The sequence below is a fragment of the Telmatherina bonti genome (genome assembly GCF_933228915.1).
Source record: "Telmatherina bonti genome assembly, chromosome: 22".
Classification (NCBI taxonomy): Eukaryota; Metazoa; Chordata; class Actinopteri; order Atheriniformes; family Telmatherinidae; genus Telmatherina; species Telmatherina bonti.
In genome coordinates, this window is record NC_136631.1 from 28,354,888 (window position 1) to 28,374,120 (window position 19,233).

At 52.1% G+C, this 19,233-nt stretch overlaps 1 protein-coding gene across 1 annotated transcript in view; it reads left to right on the forward strand.

The window, feature by feature from the left end:
* mdga2a (MAM domain containing glycosylphosphatidylinositol anchor 2a) overlaps window positions 1–19,233 on the forward strand; it is an 89,754-nt gene that overhangs the window by 57,197 nt on the left and 13,324 nt on the right. Inside the window, exons 9-13 of the mRNA XM_079262764.1 lie at window positions 3,145–3,417; window positions 6,830–6,978; window positions 7,064–7,241; window positions 8,710–8,730; window positions 8,865–9,020. Coding sequence (XP_079118890.1) covers window positions 3,145–3,417; window positions 6,830–6,978; window positions 7,064–7,241; window positions 8,710–8,730; window positions 8,865–9,020 — 777 coding nt within the window. The remainder of the gene's footprint in view (window positions 1–3,144; window positions 3,418–6,829; window positions 6,979–7,063; window positions 7,242–8,709; window positions 8,731–8,864; window positions 9,021–19,233) is intronic.

The window sequence follows — 19,233 nt, forward strand, 5'->3', positions numbered from 1 at the left end:
TTGAGGTCTGCTTGGGATCATTGGAATGTCCAATGATGGCCAAGCTTCAGCTTTCTCACAGATGCTATTTTCCGCCAGTATTTCCTGATTCATGATTGAATCCATCTTGGTCTCTGCCTGAGGAAGCAAAGCAGCCCAGAGCATCACTGATCCACCGCCATGCTTCACTGTGCTTGTCAGCGTAGGCGTCTTTCTTCCTCCTCCAGATATACCGCAATGATCTCGCCTCTGAAGGCTTTGACAGTTCTCTTTGCAGAGTGTCTCAAACATGCAATCCATTATCACGGTCAATAGTCCAGGTATCTGAGGTGCAGGCACACCTGATGCACCAATGAATTGCTTATGGGGACTTCTGTTGAATTGCATTGAGACTGCAGTGGTCATTGAAAGTGGCGTTTACTGTTGAATTTGGAGAAATCACATATATTTGCTGTGTTGGGGTGGCAGTGGTTCCTGCTCCCCCACGCTGCTGCAGCCCCAAGATGGACATGGTTGTTCTCTGAGGGCCGGTCCTAAGCCTGAATAAATGCAGAGGGTTTTATCATTTCGTGATTCACTGTGGTGACCCCTTCAGAGAGACAAGCTGAAAGGGAAACAAGTTAAATTAGCTGGTTTAATGGTTCTTGTTTGATTCATAAACTGCAAACAGCTACTAGTTTGTACATTTTCCACTTAAACCTAATTGGCTGTGGGGGAATCATTTTAGTTGCAACTGTAGATGGTCAAACTCTGCTGAACCCTCAGCAACTTGGCAAGGATATAGATCTGGCCAACTGATCCGAGACCTGGATTCAACCCACACTCCTGAATCTGAGGTTGGACAATCAGCTGAACCCTCTTTGTCAACTCCCTGGAGTAAACTCACCCAGGCAGGTGGAGAGGTATGATGATCCCTCTGTGGCTGAACCACTTTCCCCGTCTGCCACTCCTCAGGTGTTGTCCTAGATCAGCTTTTCTTCAATTCGGGCCTCAGGACCCCCTGCCCTGCATGTTTTATAGTCAACCCTACCTGAACACACCTGAATGAAATAAAGGCTTGTTAACAGGCTGCAAAGAACTTGATGAGGAAGTTAATCTGACTCAGGTGCTCTGGAGAAGGATCACGTCTAAAGCTTGTTACGCAACGTTTTAACAAATAACATAACACAACAGAACGTTTCCACGAGAAGCAAGAACTGAGTTCTTGTTCTCGAGGCTGCAAGAACAAGAAAAATATTATTTTTCATCAGGTCCATCCATCCTCCAGGAGAAGCAGGTCTGCAGCGGGGAGGGATGTTTTAAAAGATTCTTTAACATTGTGCTTGGCGGAGGTTTCCGCTCTCCGAGTTTCTAGTTTCATATTTAATGAGCAACTTTGTCCGCGGCAGGGCGGGTCGTCATGCACGCGGCAGGGTGGGTTGTACACGCGGCAGGGCCCGAGAGTTTTAATGCCACATGTAAAAATGTTGGCACTTTCTCACCACCTTGATCAGCTGTTTTATCAAAACAATCCGTTTTACCTGCAACAGCAAAAACGCAAAAGCAGCAACTCCGCTTCATGCCTTCACCATGTTAACCACGCCCACCTCACATGTCTGACCAATCCCACGATACTTCTCGGAGCCCCGCAAGAAAAAGGTTCTGCCAGCCGATGGGTCATTTTCTTCTCAGAGCCTTGAGAACAAGAAAAACGTTCTTGCTTCTCATGGAGGATGGAACAAGCTTAAGACAGGCAGGTAAGGGGTCTGAAAACTGGACTTGAGAAACAAAAAGAAAAGGGGTATCATCCAAGACCGCCTACAATATGCAGAGCCTCCAGCATCCCAGAGCAGATATTGTCCACATCTGGGGCACTGCAATCAGGGATCTTTTTTTACCAACTAGACAGTGGCAGCAGATTAATGCATAGCCGGTGTCTTCTTCATCTTTCTGCTGCTCTGATCTATTTTTATTGTTTTTATCCACAGAGTTGGTTGTATTTCTGTTCTACACGCTGGAACAGCTCGCTAGTAAACCGTGGTCTAAATTTAACAGTGTTAACCAAAGGGCTATCTTTCATTTCTAATCTCTTGGCGGCTGTAACTTCCTGAAATAGAACATAAAATTAGAACGCAAAGACAGTGACAGATGGCAGCAACAGACTTTCGGCACCAGAAAAGGGATTTACAGGTTCATATTAGTTCTATTGTTGTTCTGTGTGACTGTTTTAGGTAAACAATGTGTGTGTAGTTCTCTGATAGTGTGGCGTAGCTTTCAGACAGAATGCTGACTCATCGATAAGCTTTTCCTCCACAGGAGCTCACAGCCCACTACTGCTGTGCTGCTTATCAGCCCATGCGCACCACATCCAGACAGGTGTGCTGTTCTTCTGTCTTGTGTTGGGAATAAAAAATCTGTTTTAAGATTTGTAAATCATTGCATTCTGTCTCGTGTATATTTTTCATCAAAGTAACACAGACATTAATTTATTTATTTATTTTTATTCTATTATACATTTATTATTTCATTGAAAAAAAAAAAAGTGCCAATGGCGTGGGCAGCTTCCACATCTGGGAAGCTCCATCAATGCTGAAACATCTGCTCCCATCCAGACAACGTCTCTTTCAGGGAAGACCTTGCAGGTTCCACCATGCTGGACCACATCCTGATGGTGAAACAGGAGAACTGGTCCAGCAGGACCATGCTGGACCACATCCTGATGGTGGAACAGGAGAACTGGTCCAGCAGGACCATGCTGGACCACATCCTGATGGTGGAACAGGAGAACTGGTCCAGCAGGACCATGCTGGACCACATCCTGATGGTGGAACAGGAGAACTGGTCCAACAGGACCATACTGGACCACATCCTGATGGTGGAACAGGAGAACTAGTCTGCTGCAGTCCAGATGTTTTAACCAGTACTAAACATCTGGAGCATCATGGAAGCAGAAACCCAAGGTCCACTAGAGCAGCTGGAATCCTGCATCAGACCAGAACAGGACGACATTCCTCTCCTAAAACTCCCGCGACGTCAGGGATTTCTTCAGATGAATAAATAACTGCAAAAGCAGCTAAATGCAAAATAAACTTAGAAACGTGTGGTCTTGTTGGAAACCTGAAACTGTTGAAGTCCAGTTAGTGGTCTTTATCAGACCTGTTTTTCTGTGTCCCCCCTGTGGTGCAGTCCCCCCCACCGTGGAGCCGGTGTACACGGAGGTCCGTCAAGCGTTGGGTCGAGCTTTCAGCCTCAGCTGCCGCTTGCTGCAGGCGCACCCTGCTCGCATCCTGCAGTACGAGTGGAAGCTGGGCTCTCGCCTGCTGACCGTCGGAGAGTTCACCGACGAGACGCACGACACAGAGTACCACGTCCGAGCGCTGAACCGAGAGGGCTACGGTGAATACACCTGCGACATCACCAACGAAGCTGGAGCGGGACGCTGCACCTTCCTCGTTACGGGTGAGACAGCTGCATGACTGGGCATAGATCTCACTTATTTACTCGCTTCCATTGTTATGATTGATTGATTGATTGACATGGGATATGATGGAATATTAACATGTCAATGACTTTTGGCTTTAATGAGATACCAACAGCTAAACAGAACAGGGACCAGTTGGAACTAGTTTAGGTTAGTTTTAGGTAAATACTGTGTAATTAGCATGGGTTTTTTTTTGTTACCTTTATGTGTTGAGTTAAACTCAATCCTGCTGTCATCATCACCATCATCATCGTCACCTTTCTGCCTTTGACAGACTGTGTCCATCGTTATTTCTTTTTAATCATCTTTATGTCTGTGGCTGCTTGTAACGTATGAAGTTTTAAGTAAACATCAGTACTTCTCGCCCTGCTGTTTTACCTTTAATCCTTTGAACATGTTGATTTGCAGAGTGTACATGTTGACTGTATTCTCAGTGCAGCTGGGATCTGGTGCACATGGGATCTGGTGCACATAGGATCTGGTGCAAGTGGCAACCTCCGGCGGTTAAAAGTGATGCCTATGCGGAAGTGCATAAAACTGCAGTTCCCCCCTTCATCCACTAGGGGCTGCAAAACAGAGCAAATTCCCATTGACTCCCATGTTAAAAAGACCAACTTCCCAGCAGAAACATGTTTACAGCCTGGTTCAAAAATCCATTTTCGGTTTATAGGTCAGGTTTACCTTCATGACAGCTGTGGGGGGGGGGGGGTGGATTTTTTTCTAACTCTCCCATTTAAAAGTAATTTAATCTCGAAGTTCGGCAAATGTAGAAGCGTGGCCTTTTGATTGACAGGTACCAATCTCCAGCTTCAAGTCAGGAGAATGTAGAACAACCGCGGTTTTTAGCCGGTTAACAACGTGACTTAGCTTACCTCCGTTAGCTGGTTAGCTCCCGTTATCTCGGGGTTAGCTCGGTTAGCTTTTAGCTACAGAAAGCTCAGAGTTTGCTCGATGTCAATCATTCATGACGCTGCCAACATGGCAACGGTAGGAACCGCCCACCGAGCTTCAATTCAGCTCTTCAGAAACCTACGGGTGACGTCACGGAGACTCCGTCCATCTCTTTATATACAGTCTATAATCTGGTGCATATGGGATCTGAAGCACATTTTGACTGTGTTCTCAGTGCAGCTGGGATCTGGTCTTATCTGTATAACTAATGATATTACTGCTTATTGTTCCTTTTTGTTTCAGTGCAGGGAAATGTTAGTGGATAAAACTGCCAAAACACCGAAACATTCATCTCTATTCAAAGATTTTCCACTTTCATGAAGTTTTTGTTTTATTGCATCAGTATCTGTCATGAAAACCAAAATATGATTCAAATTCAGACTTTCAACCTGCAGGTGGATAACATTAGTCTGTAGTGTCACGTGATCAAAATGTGGAGAGACCCTGTAGAAGTACCAGAGATGTTTTGTACTGGTGGGGACTGGTAGGGCCTGGTCGGGCCTGGAAAGGACTGGTGGGGACTGGTATGGGCTGGTAGGGCCTGGTCGGGACTGGTAGGGCCTGGTAAGGACTGGTGGTGACTGGTAGGGCCCGGTAGGGACTGGTGGGGCATGGTGGGGACTGGTCGGGACTGATGGGGACTGGTCGGGATGGTGAGAACTGGTGGGGCCTGGCAGGGATGGTGAGGACTGGTCGGGATGGTGAGGACTGGTCGGGATGGTGGGGCTGGTGAGGACGGTGAGGAGTGGTTGGGACTGGTGGGGCCTGGTAGGGATGGTGAGGACTGGTCGGGATGGTGGGGACTGGTGGGGCTGGTAGGGATGGTAAGGACTGGTCGGGATGGTGGGGACTGGTGGGGCTGGTAGGGATGGTGAGGACGGTGAGGACGGTGAGGACTGGTGAGGACGGTGAGGACTGGTCGGGATGGTGGGGACTGGTGGGGCTGGTAGGGATGGTGAGGACTGGTCGGGACTGGTGAGGACGGTGAGGACTGGTTGGGACCGGTGGGGCCTGGTAGGGATGGTGAGCACTGGTCGGGACTGGTGGGGCTGGTGAGGACGGTGAGGAGTGGTTGGGACTGGTGGGGCCTGGTAGGGATGGTGAGGACTGGTCGGGATGGTGGGGACTGGTGGGGCTGGTAGGGATGGTAAGGACTGGTCGGGATGGTGGGGACTGGTGGGGCTGGTAGGGATGGTGAGGACGGTGAGGACTGGTGAGGACGGTGAGGACTGGTCGGGATGGTGGGGACTGGTGGGGCTGGTAGGGATGGTGAGAACTGGTCGGGACTGGTGAGGACGGTGAGGACTGGTTGGGACCGGTGGGGCCTGGTAGGGATGGTGAGCACTGGTCGGGACTGGTGGGGCTGGTGAGGACGGTGAGGAGTGGTTGGGACTGGTGGGGCCTGGTAGGGATGGTGAGGACTGGTGGACATAAAGAATCATAGTGAAAGATCTGAAGCAGATAACAGACACATAACCTACAGTTCAGCTGAGGAAGAGGAGGCCTGGCTGGATTATCAGATTCTTTATTTTTTCTGTTGATTTATTTTATATATAGATTTATTAAATAGATTAATTACACAGTAATTAACTCACATCGGGATACAGTCGTCGTCCATGATGCCTGATAGGAAGACCTGGACTGACATGCAGGAACACGGTAGATTTGCTCATAGATGACTTCACCAACCAGATCGACCAATCAGAAGGCTCCATTCCATGCATCAGCTGTCAGGTTGTCAGCTGTAGTCAGATGAGCAGGACAGAAGGCCTGCTGGATCCAGCTGGATGGCCGCCCAGAACTTTCCACATAAAAAGGATCAGTTTGTGGAAAAGTCCCGTTTTCTGCTTCTGTGGTTTGTTACGAATCGTCTTTTTTTTACTCCACATATCCATGAGCTGGTGAAAGAGTAGAACCTGAAGCTGGACTCTGACTCCGGTGGTCTGGTTGCTGGATGCTGGTGATGTTTGGCACAGCTCCGTGTGCGGTGAGGTCTCTGTTAGACTACCTGCATCTGAAGAGTTTGTGTTAGCGGTGCAAACTGAGATGGAACAAAGACATGAAACCTCATGACGCTGGAAGAGTTGCATGCTTGTAGATGCTCTGCTGGATTTTGGATTCTAGATGGCTCCATCTGCAGATGGATATTTGGCCCAAAGCTGACCACCATGTGAGACCCACAACGGTGCTGACGTAGCTCCATGCAGCCTGGCTGCTTGCATCGGCTCCTTCATGATCCGGCCCAAACCTGCCTGCTGGCTGGCTCAGTGTGTGTGTGTGTGTGTGTGTGTGTGTGTGTGTGTGTGTGTGTGTGTGTGTGTGTGTGTGTGTTAGTACGTGGGACTGTGCTGCTGTTGTCTTGACCAGGTGAAGATATTTATATAAATGAGGCCCGTCCTTCAGGAGCCTCTGTGACCTCTGACCCCTCCATCTCCCCAGGGAAGGCCTACCCTCCGGAGTTTTACTACGACACCTACAGCAGCGTGTGGCAGGCCAGACCTCAGGTTTACAGCTTCAGGCTGCAGTGGACCCAGATGGAGCCCAACGCTGTGGATCGGATCCTGGCCTACAGACTCGGTATCAGACAGGTCAGTCCAGATCACATGAGACCCAAGACTCCGGGATCACACAGGGTCTGAGGAATCCTGAAAGTTCCTGTGTTGTGTGTTTCAGATGGGTCAGTCTCGTTGGTGGGAGCAGGAGATTCCCATGGAGGGAACCATCCAGAAGGGTCAGCTGCTGACCTACAACCTGACTGAACTGATCAAACCGGAGTCCTACTTGGTCCGCCTCACCCCCATCACCCGCTACGGCGAGGGAGACTCCACGGAGCGCATCATCACGTACAGCGGTGCGTCGCCGTGTGCTCGTCAGCGGGAAGTATCGCCCGTTTATCTTTGGACTGATTCATCTGCAAACTGTTTGCAGAAATGTTTTTGTTGTTTCCCTCAAAGTTCAGATCAGTTCGGTCTGCAGCTGCTGCTCTGCTTCTCCTCCCCATGAAAAGAAGACGGCAGCGTCTGTCAGACTAACCCATCCAGACCTGAAAACGAACAGTGTCAGAGGATTTCTGCCAACAGACAGAAATAATGAAGCGTAGCTTCCTCTCAGTCTGAAAAGAACTCAAACAACTTCAGCTTTTATCGTCTTAAAACATAATTTCCGTTCAACACATGAATGGTGGAGGAGGTTAACCCCCCTACATCTGTCTACCATCAGAAAAACAAATAACATGGAGAAAAATAAATAAATGAAGAATAGCTTCTTCATTTAAGTTTATATGTTTATTCAAATAAATTAAACATATTTATGTGGTTTTGATAAATAAACATATTTAAAGGTAGAATTCAGATTATAAAAACTAAGGTAACATTTCTTTAAAAGCTTTGCAGTGAACACAAACCTTTTGTCATGGTGTGAAGATGTTGGACCCACATGCACGATCAAGCAATCTGGAGAATGTGAAAATAGTTTATTGGAGAACTGAGGGGATGGTTCCAGAAAGACCCGAAGGCGGGGTTCTCTGCAAAGATAGATCTATGAGTAATGGAATGATGGAATGAATCTCTGGGAAGTGAAGGTGTCCTACTTGTTTCGGAGTTGCCGTGAATTTGGGTGGTGTCAGGAGGTCCGAGAGGATGGATGTTGGCAGTGGGTGCCAGTGAGGGTCCTTTCGGTGGAGGGCGGGTAGGCAGCGACAAGCTGATCGGATCCGGAGGATAGCCAGTGGAGAGAATGCCAGGTTATTGGTAGGGAGTGGTTGCTGGAGATGATTGGCCGCTGGGAGGAAAATCACAGGTAGCTCGGGAGAGTCCACAAAGGAGTGTCTCTGGAAAAAAAAACAAGAATTCTTAAAGTTTCTCAAGGGTTAGAGGACACAGGAATTCGCCGGAGGGCTTAGGTTTTACCACAGAGGCTCAACGCTGGCAATCAGCTCCAGATATAGTGCTGGTAGATGATCCCTAGTTCTCCACAGGTGTGGAAAATGGTTCCTCTGGCTCCCTCTGGTGGAAGCTGAAAAATGTATCAAAGAACCCACACCCCCTGACACCTTTAGCTTCCTTTCACCTGCTCTAAATGTTTATTTGTGTTTTATTTAATTGAAAATTCTATAAATCAATAAATAAAAGTGAGAGATAAAAGTAATAAAAGAGAGAAGTAATAAATATATTTCTAGGCTGTCGGAAGTGTTTTGCAGCATGTTTGCAACTGGCATGAAGAGCTTAAACTTCACCTTCACAGAAACATAAATCCAAACAGCTTCTGGTTTTACTGGTTTCACTGGTCTGATCCTGGTCTTGTTTCCTGTCCCTCCACAGCTCCAGTAAACCCACATCTCAGTGAGTATCTCCACACAAGCACAAAGTGAAAACTGAGCCCGTTAAGCTGCAGACATGTCTGTCATGTTCTAATATCTACTGTAATGTATGACTTTCATGTATCATCGAGTGTGTGTGTGTGTTTGTGTGTTCAGGGGAGTTCCAGTGTGGTTTTGAGGACGAGGCGTTGTGTTTGTTCTCTCAGGACACGGCGGATGACTTTGACTGGACCCGTCGCAGTGGTGCCACTCGGAGCAGCAAATCCACACCGAACACGGGTCCCAACGCTGACCACACTGGCTCCAAGCAGGGTACACACACACTCACACACACACACACACCACCCTTACATCTTGTATGCTAAAACCACTGATTTCATCAGAGGTGTTGCATGATGGAACATCTGGAAAATGCTTCTCCTCTTTGGCATTTTATTATTCACGCTGTGAAAACCTGCTGCGGGAGACTCAACCCGACCTGCATGCCACTGCGATCCAGGGGTAGAAGAAGACAAATGCATTCATTTTACAGGCGACAGACATCTCAGGCTCCTCCTGCATCTTTATTTAATCCACAGAATAATGACATTGTTTAGAGAAGGAAAAACAGACTAGCAGCTTGACTGGTTTGTGTACTGAGAAGACAGACAGATGAGATGACTGATCTGATGTTTTCCAGACGTTTCAGTTCTGCTCATCACATCGGATTCCTCACCTCACTTCTCACAACCAGCTGTTGTGTTGCTGAGTTGCACTAACTGCTGTTCTGCTGGGGAAACATCTGTCAGAAGGTTAGTCAATGGATCCCAGTTGGGGCCCCCCCAAAGAGCACAGGGCCCCCTGGACTTTGACTGTTCAGAGCCAGTGTGATATAAATGAAGACCACGTCCACATAGAGACGCCTCAGTTTTCATCGTGTTGGTGCTTCCTGGAAGCAGAGTTTTGGAGCCTGAAAACCTGGGCCATTAATGAAACATGTGAGGAACGCCACAGTGCAGATGTTCCCTTTAACTTGTAAAAAGGTGAGGCTGTAAGCTGGTGTTTAGCCTAAGTTTGGCTTTATGAAAGGAAAGGATTCAGAATGCATCGCTTACGGTGAGAGGCAGCTAATGAAGCATAAAACCAAGCACGGTTTTAGCATGGGGGAGGGGTGTCCACAGCTTTTGGCTAGTTGCATGAAGGGGATTCCTCAGGGAATAGAGCAGAGTGGTGCAAGTTATGTCAGATCAAGCCTCCTTCATCTCTGCAGAACATATAAAACAAACTGAGGTTAACCGCAGAGCTTCACAGGATGAAATGACATCATTCAGAGGTGGAAGTCTGGTAAGCCTGTCCTCCATCTGCCACAACTCCTTCTGACTGACAGTTTTCGTCCATTCCACTTCATTTACTGCACTTTTGTCCCTCTGCACTCTCCTTCATGGCTTCATATAACCTGGTCTCTGGTCTGGACTCTGCTCTGGACTCTGGAATCTGCTCTGGATGCTGGTCTCTGGTCTGGACTCTGCTCTGGACTCTGTACTCTGGTCTGGACTCTGGTCTCTGGTCTGGACTCTGGACTCTGGTCTCTGGCCTGGACTCTGGACTCTGGACTCTGGTCTGGACTCTGGACTCTGGTCTGGACTCTGGTCTGAACTCTGGAATCTGGTCTGGACTCTGGTCTCTGGTCTCTGGACTCTGGTCTGGACTCTGGACTCTGGTCTGAACTCTGGTCTCTGGTCTGGATTCTGGTCTCTGGACTCTGGTCTGGACTCTGGATTCTGGTCTGGACTCTGGACTCTGCTCTGGACTCTGGACTCTACTCTGGACTCTGGTCTCTGGTCTGGACTCTGCTCTGGACTCTGGAATCTGCTCTGGATGCTGGTCTCTGGTCTGGACTCTGCTCTGGACTCTGGACTCTGGTCTGGACTCTGGTCTCTGGTCTGGACTCTGGACTCCGGTCTCTGGCCTGGACTCTGGACTCTGGTATGGACTCTGGACTCTGGTCTGGACTCTGGTCTGAACTCTGGACTCTGGTCTGGACTCTGGACTCTGGACTCTGGTCTGGACTCTGGACTCTGGTCTCTGGTCTCTGGACTCTGGTCTGGACTCTGGACTCTGGTCTGAACTCTGGTCTCTGGTCTGGATTCTGGTCTCTGGACTCTGGTCTGGACTCTGGTCTCTGGACTCTGGTCTGGACTCTGGATTCTGGTCTGGACTCTGGACTCTGCTCTGGACTCTGGACTCTACTTTGGACTCTGGTCTCTGGTCTGGACTCTGCTCTGGACTCTGGAATCTGCTCTGGATGCTGGTCTCTGGTCTGGACTCTGCTCTGGACTCTGGACTCTGGTCTGGACTCTGGTCTCTGGTCTGGACTCTGGACTCTGGAATCTGCTCTGGACTCTGGACTCTGGTCTGGACTCTGGTCTCTGGCCTAGACTCTGGACTCTGGTATGGACTCTGGACTCTGGTCTGATCTCTGGACTCTGGTCTGGACTCTGGTCTCTGGACTCTGGTCTGGACTCTGGACTCTGGTCTGGACTCTGGTCTCTGGTCTGGATTCTGGTCTCTGGACTCTGGTCTGGACTCTGGTCTCTGGACTCTGGTCTGGACTCTGGACTCTGGTCTGGTCTCTGGACTCTGGTCTGGTCTCTGGACTCTGTTCTGGACTCTGGTCTGGACTCTGGACTCTGGACTCTGGTCTGGACTCTGGTCTCTGGTCTGGACTCTGCTCTGGACTCTGGAATCTGCTCTGGATTCTGGTCTCTGGTCTGGACTCTGCTCTGGACTCTGGACTCTGGACTCTGTTCCGGACTCTGGTCTCTGGTCTGGACTCTGGACTCTGGTCTGGACTCTGGACTCTGGTCTGAACTCTGGACTCTGGTCTCTGGTCTCTGGTCTGGATTCTGGTCTCTGGACTCTGGTCTGGACTCAGGTCTCTGGACTCTGGTCTGGACTCTGGTCTCTGGTCTGGATTCTGGTCTCTGGACTCTGGTCTGGACTCTGGTCTCTGGACTCTGGACTCTGGTCTGGACTCTGGACTCTGGACTCTGGTCTGGACTCTGGTCTCTGGTCTGGACCCTGCTCTGGACTCTGGAATCTGCTCTGGATGCTGGTCTCTGGTCTGGACTCTGCTCTGGACTCTGGATTCTGGACTCTGGTCTGGACTCTGCTCTGGACTCTGGATTCTGGACTCTGGTCTGGACTCTGGTCTCTGGTCTGTACTCTGGACTCTGGAATCTGCTCTGGACTCTGGACTCTGGTCTGGACTCTGGTCTCTGGCCTGGACTCTGGACTCTGGACTCTGGTCTGGACTCTGGTCTCTGGTCTGGATTCTGGTCTCTGGACTCTGGTCTGGACTCTGGTCACTGGACTCTGGTCTGGACTCTGGACTCTGGTCTTGACTATGGACTCTGGACTCTGGTCTGGACTCTGGACTCTGGTCTGGACTCTGGTCTGGACTCTGGTCTGGACTCTGGACTCTGGACTCTGGACTCTGGACTTTGGACTCTGGTCTGGACTCTGGACTCTGTTCTGGACTCTGGTCTGGACTCTGGGCTGGACTCTGGACTCTGGTCTGGACTTTGGTCTGGACTCTGGACTCTGGGCTGGACTCTGGACTCTGGCCTGGACTCTGGTCTCTGGACTCTGGTCTGGACTCTGGTCTCTGGTCTGGATTCTGGTCTCTGGACACTGGTCTGGACTCCGGTCTCTGGAATCTGCTCTGGACTCTAGACTCTGGTCTGGACTCTGGTCTCTGGCCTGGACTCTGGACTCTGGTCTGGACTCTGGACTCTGGTCTGATCTCTGGACTCTGGTCTGGACTCTGGTCTCTAGACTCTGGTCTGGACTCTGGACTCTGGTCTGGACTCTGGTCTCTGGTCTGGATTCTGGTCTCTGGACTCTGGTCTGGACTCTGGTCTCTGGACTCTGGTCTGGACTCTGGTCTCTGGTCTGGATTCTGGTCTCTGGACTCTGGTCTGGACTCTGGACTCTGGACTCTGGTCTGGACTCTGGTCTGGTCTGGACTCTGGTCTGGTCTCTGGACTCTGTTCTGGACTCTGGTCTGGACTCTGGACTCTGGACTCTGGCCTGGACTCTGGTCTCTGGTCTGGACTCTGCTCTGGACTCTGGAATCTGCTCTGCATTCTGGTCTCTGGTCTGGACTCTGCTCTGGACTCTGGACTCTGGACTCTGGACTCTGTTCTGGACTCTGGTCTCTGGTCTGGACTCTGGACTCTGGACTCTGGACTCTGGTCTGGACTCTGGACTCTGGTCTGGACTCTGGTCTCTGGCCTGGACTCTGGACTCTGGACTCTGGTCTGGACTCATGTCTCTGGCCTGGACTCTGGACTCTGGACTCTGGTCTGAACTCTGGACTCTGGTCTGGACTCTGGTCTCTGGTCTCTGGTCTCTGGTCTGGATTCTGGTCTCTGGACTCTGGTCTGGACTCTGGTCTCTGGACTCTGGTCTGGACTCTGGTCTCTGGTCTGGATTCTGGTCTCTGGACTCTGGTCTGGACTCTGGTCTCTGGACTCTGGTCTGGACTCTGGTCTGGACTCTGGTCTCTGGTCTGGACTCTGGACTCTGGAATCTGCTCTGGACTCTGGAATCTGGTCTGGACTCTGGTCTCTGGCCTGGACTCTGGACTCTGGTCTGGACTCTGGTCTCTGGTCTGGATTCTGGTCTCTGGACTCTGGTCTGGACTCTGCTCTGGACTCTGGATTCTGGACTCTGGTCTGGACTCTGGACTCTGGACTCTGGTCTGGACTCTGGTCTCTGGTCTGGACTCTGCTCTGGACTCTGGAATCTGCTCTGGATTCTGGTCTCTGGTCTGGACTCTGCTCTGGACTCTGGACTCTGGACTCTGTTCTGGACTCTGGTCTCTGGTCTGGACTCTGGACTCTGGACTCTGGACTCTGGTCTGGACTCTGGACTCTGGTCTGGACTCTGGTCTCTGGCCTGGACTCTGGACTCTGGACTCTGGACTCTGGACTCTGGTCTGGACTCTGGTCTCTGGCCTGGTCTCTGGTCTGGATTCTGGTCTCTGGACTCTGGTCTGGACTCTGGACTCTGGACTCTGGTCTGGACTCTGGTCTCTGGTCTGGACCCTGCTCTGGACTCTGGAATCTGCTCTGGATGCTGGTCTCTGGTCTGGACTCTGCTCTGGACTCTGGATTCTGGACTCTGGTCTGGACTCTGGTCTCTGGTCTGGACTCTGGACTCTGGAATCTGCTCTGGACTCTGGAATCTGGTCTGGATTCTGGTCTCTGGACTCTGGTCTGGACTCTGGTCACTGGACTCTGGTCTGGACTCTGGACTCTGGTCTTGACTATGGACTCTGGACTCTGGTCTGGACTCTGGACTCTGGTCTGGACTCTGGTCTGGACTCTGGTCTGGACTCTGGACTCTGGACTCTGGACTCTGGACTCTGGTCTGGACTCTGGACTCTGTTCTGGACTCTGGTCTGGACTCTGGGCTGGACTCTGGACTCTGGTCTGGACTTTGGTCTGGACTCTGGACTCTGGGCTGGACTCTGGACTCTGGCCTGGACTCTGGTCTCTGGACTCTGGTCTGGACTCTGGTCTCTGGTCTGGATTCTGGTCTCTGGACACTGGTCTGGACTCCGGTCTCTGGAATCTGCTCTGGACTCTTGACTCTGGTCTGGACTCTGGTCTCTGGCCTGGACTCTGGACTCTGGTCTGGACTCTGGACTCTGGTCTGATCTCTGGACTCTGGTCTGGACTCTGGTCTCTAGACTCTGGTCTGGACTCTGGACTCTGGTCTGGACTCTGGTCTCTGGTCTGGATTCTGGTCTCTGGACTCTGGTCTGGACTCTGGTCTCTGGACTCTGGTCTGGACTCTGGTCTCTGGTCTGGATTCTGGTCTCTGGACTCTGGTCTGGACTCTGGACTCTGGACTCTGGTCTGGACTCTGGTCTGGTCTGGACTCTGGTCTGGTCTCTGGACTCTGTTCTGGACTCTGGTCTGGACTCTGGACTCTGGACTCTGGCCTGGACTCTGGTCTCTGGTCTGGACTCTGCTCTGGACTCTGGAATCTGCTCTGCATTCTGGTCTCTGGTCTGGACTCTGCTCTGGACTCTGGACTCTGGACTCTGTTCTGGACTCTGGTCTCTGGTCTGGACTCTGGACTCTGGACTCTGGACTCTGGTCTGGACTCTGGACTCTGGTCTGGACTCTGGTCTCTGGCCTGGACTCTGGACTCTGGACTCTGGTCTGGACTCTGGTCTCTGGCCTGGACTCTGGACTCTGGACTCTGGTCTGACTCTGGTCTGAACTCTGGACTCTGGTCTGGACTCTGGTCTCTGGTCTCTGGTCTGGATTCTGGTCTCTGGACTCTGGTCTGGACTCTGGTCTCTGGACTCTGGTCTGGACTCTGGTCTCTGGTCTGGATTCTGGTCTCTGGACTCTGGTCTGGACTCTGGTCTCTGGACTCTGGTCTGGACTCTGGTCTGGACTCTGGTCTCTGGTCTGGACTCTGGTCTCTGGACTCTGGTCTGGACTCTGGACTCTGGTCTGGTCTGGACTCTGGTCTGGTCTCTGGACTCTGTTCTGGACTCTGGTCTGGACTCTGGACTCTGGACTCTGGCCTGGACTCTGGTCTCTGGTCTGGACTCTGCTCTGGACTCTGGAATCTGCTCTGCATTCTGGTCTCTGGTCTGGACTCTGCTCTGGACTCTGGACTCTGGACTCTGGACTCTGTTCTGGACTCTGGTCTCTGGTCTGGACTCTGGACTCTGGACTCTGGTCTGGACTCTGGACTCTGGTCTGGACTCTGGTCTCTGGCCTGGACTCTGGACTCTGGACTCTGGTCTGGACTCTGGTCTCTGGCCTGGACTCTGGACTCTGGACTCTGGTCTGACTCTGGTCTGAACTCTGGACTCTGGTCTGGACTCTGGTCTCTGGTCTCTGGTCTGGATTCTGGTCTCTGGACTCTGGTCTGGACTCTGGTCTCTGGACTCTGGTCTGGACTCTGGTCTCTGGTCTGGATTCTGGTCTCTGGACTCTGGTCTGGACTCTGGTCTCTGGACTCTGGTCTGGACTCTGGTCTGGACTCTGGTCTCTGGTCTGGACTCTGGACTCTGGAATCTGCTCTGGACTCTGGAATCTGGTCTGGACTCTGGTCTCTGGCCTGGACTCTGGACTCTGGTCTGGACTCTGGTCTCTGGTCTGGATTCTGGTCTCTGGACTCTGGTCTGGACTCTGCTCTGGACTCTGGATTCTGGACTCTGGTCTGGACTCTGGACTCTGGACTCTGGTCTGGACTCTGGTCTCTGGTCTGGACTCTGCTCTGGACTCTGGAATCTGCTCTGGATTCTGGTCTCTGGTCTGGACTCTGCTCTGGACTCTGGACTCTGGACTCTGTTCTGGACTCTGGTCTCTGGTCTGGACTCTGGACTCTGGACTCTGGACTCTGGTCTGGACTCTGGACTCTGGTCTGGACTCTGGTCTCTGGCCTGGACTCTGGACTCTGGACTCTGGACTCTGGTCTGGACTCTGGTCTCTGGCCTGGTCTCTGGTCTGGATTCTGGTCTCTGGACTCTGGTCTGGACTCTGGTCTCTGGACTCTGGACTCTGGTCTGGACTCTGGACTCTGGACTCTGGTCTGGACTCTGGTCTGGACTCTGGACTCTGGACTCTGGTCTGGACTCTGGTCTCTGGTCTGGACCCTGCTCTGGACTCTGGAATCTGCTCTGGATGCTGGTCTCTGGTCTGGACTCTGCTCTGGACTCTGGATTCTGGACTCTGGTCTGGACTCTGGTCTCTGGTCTGGACTCTGGACTCTGGAATCTGCTCTGGACTCTGGAATCTGGTCTGGACTCTGGTCTCTGGCCTGGACTCTGGACTCTGGACTCTGGTCTGGACTCTGCTCTGGACTCTGGACTCTGGACTCTGGACTCTGTTCTGGACTCTGGTCTCTGGTCTGGACTCTGGACTCTGGACTCTGGACTCTGGTCTGGACTCTGGACTCTGGTCTGGACTCTGGTCTCTGGCCTGGACTCTGGACTCTGGACTCTGGTCTGGACTCTGGTCTCTGGCCTGGACTCTGGACTCTGGACTCTGGTCTGACTCTGGTCTGGACTCTGGTCTCTGGTCTGGACCCTGCTCTGGACTCTGGAATCTGCTCTGGATGCTGGTCTCTGGTCTGGACTCTGCTCTGGACTCTGGATTCTGGACTCTGGTCTGGACTCTGGTCTCTGGTCTGGACTCTGGACTCTGGAATCTGCTCTGGACTCTGGACTCTGGTCTGGACTCTGGTCTCTGGCCTGGACTCTGGACTCTGGTCTCTGGTCTCTGGTCTGGATTCTGGTCTCTGGACTCTGGTCTGGACTCTGGTCTCTGGACTCTGGTCTGGACTCTGGTCTCTGGTCTGGATTCTGGTCTCTGGACTCTGGTCTGGACTCTGGTCTCTGGACTCTGGTCTGGACTCTGGTCTGGACTCTGGTCTCTGGTCTGGACTCTGGACTCTGGTCTGGTCTCTGGACTCTGTTCTGGACTCTGGTCTGGACTCTGGACTCTGGACTCTGGCCTGGACTCTGGTCTCTGGTCTGGACTCTGCTCTGGACTCTGGAATCTGCTCTGCATTCTGGTCTCTGGTCTGGACTCTGCTCTGGACTCTGGACTCTGTTCTGGACTCTGGTCTCTGGTCTGGACTCTGGACTCTGGACTCTGGTCTGGACTCTGGACTCTGGTCTGGACTCTGGTCTCTGGCCTGGACTCTGGACTCTGGACTCTGGTCTGGACTCTGGTCTCTGGCCTGGACTCTGGACTCTGGACTCTGGTCTGACTCTGGTCTGAACTCTGGACTCTGGTCTGGACTCTGGTCTCTGGTCTCTGGTCTGGATTCTGGTCTCTGGACTCTGGTCTGGACTCTGGTCTCTGGACTCTGGTCTGGACTCTGGTCTCTGGTCTGGATTCTGGTCTCTGGACTCTGGTCTGGACTCTGGTCTCTGGACTCTGGTCTGGACTCTGGTCTGGACTCTGGTCTCTGGTCTGGACTCTGGACTCTGGAATCTGCTCTGGACTCTGGAATCTGGTCTGGACTCTGGTCTCTGGCCTGGACTCTGGACTCTGGTCTGGACTCTGGTCTCTGGTCTGGATTCTGGTCTCTGGACTCTGGTCTGGACTCTGCTCTGGACTCTGGATTCTGGACTCTGGTCTGGACTCTGGACTCTGGACTCTGGTCTGGACTCTGGTCTCTGGTCTGGACTCTGCTCTGGACTCTGGAATCTGCTCTGGATTCTGGTCTCTGGTCTGGACTCTGCTCTGGACTCTGGACTCTGGACTCTGTTCTGGACTCTGGTCTCTGGTCTGGACTCTGGACTCTGGACTCTGGACTCTGGTCTGGACTCTGGACTCTGGTCTGGACTCTGGTCTCTGGCCTGGACTCTGGACTCTGGACTCTGGTCTGGACTCTGGTCTCTGGCCTGGTCTCTGGTCTGGATTCTGGTCTCTGGACTCTGGTCTGGACTCTGGTCTCTGGACTCTGGACTCTGGTCTGGACTCTGGACTCTGGACTCTGGTCTGGACTCTGGTCTGGACTCTGGACTCTGGACTCTGGTCTGGACTCTGGTCTCTGGTCTGGACCCTGCTCTGGACTCTGGAATCTGCTCTGGATGCTGGTCTCTGGTCTGGACTCTGCTCTGGACTCTGGATTCTGGACTCTGGTCTGGACTCTGGTCTCTGGTCTGGACTCTGGACTCTGGAATCTGCTCTGGACTCTGGAATCTGGTCTGGACTCTGGTCTCTGGCCTGGACTCTGGACTCTGGACTCTGGTCTGGACTCTGCTCTGGACTCTGGACTCTGGACTCTGGACTCTGTTCTGGACTCTGGTCTCTGGTCTGGACTCTGGACTCTGGACTCTGGACTCTGGTCTGGACTCTGGACTCTGGTCTGGACTCTGGTCTCTGGCCTGGACTCTGGACTCTGGACTCTGGTCTGGACTCTGGTCTCTGGCCTGGACTCTGGACTCTGGACTCTGGTCTGACTCTGGTCTGGACTCTGGTCTCTGGTCTGGACCCTGCTCTGGACTCTGGAATCTGCTCTGGATGCTGGTCTCTGGTCTGGACTCTGCTCTGGACTCTGGATTCTGGACTCTGGTCTGGACTCTGGTCTCTGGTCTGGACTCTGGACTCTGGAATCTGCTCTGGACTCTGGACTCTGGTCTGGACTCTGGTCTCTGGCCTGGACTCTGGACTCTGGTCTCTGGTCTCTGGTCTGGATTCTGGTCTCTGGACTCTGGTCTGGACTCTGGTCTCTGGACTCTGGTCTGGACTCTGGTCTCTGGTCTGGATTCTGGTCTCTGGACTCTGGTCTGGACTCTGGTCTCTGGACTCTGGTCTGGACTCTGGTCTGGACTCTGGTCTCTGGTCTGGACTCTGGACTCTGGTCTGGTCTGGACTCTGGTCTGGTCTCTGGACTCTGTTCTGGACTCTGGTCTGGACTCTGGACTCTGGACTCTGGCCTGGACTCTGGTCTCTGGTCTGGACTCTGCTCTGGACTCTGGAATCTGCTCTGCATTCTG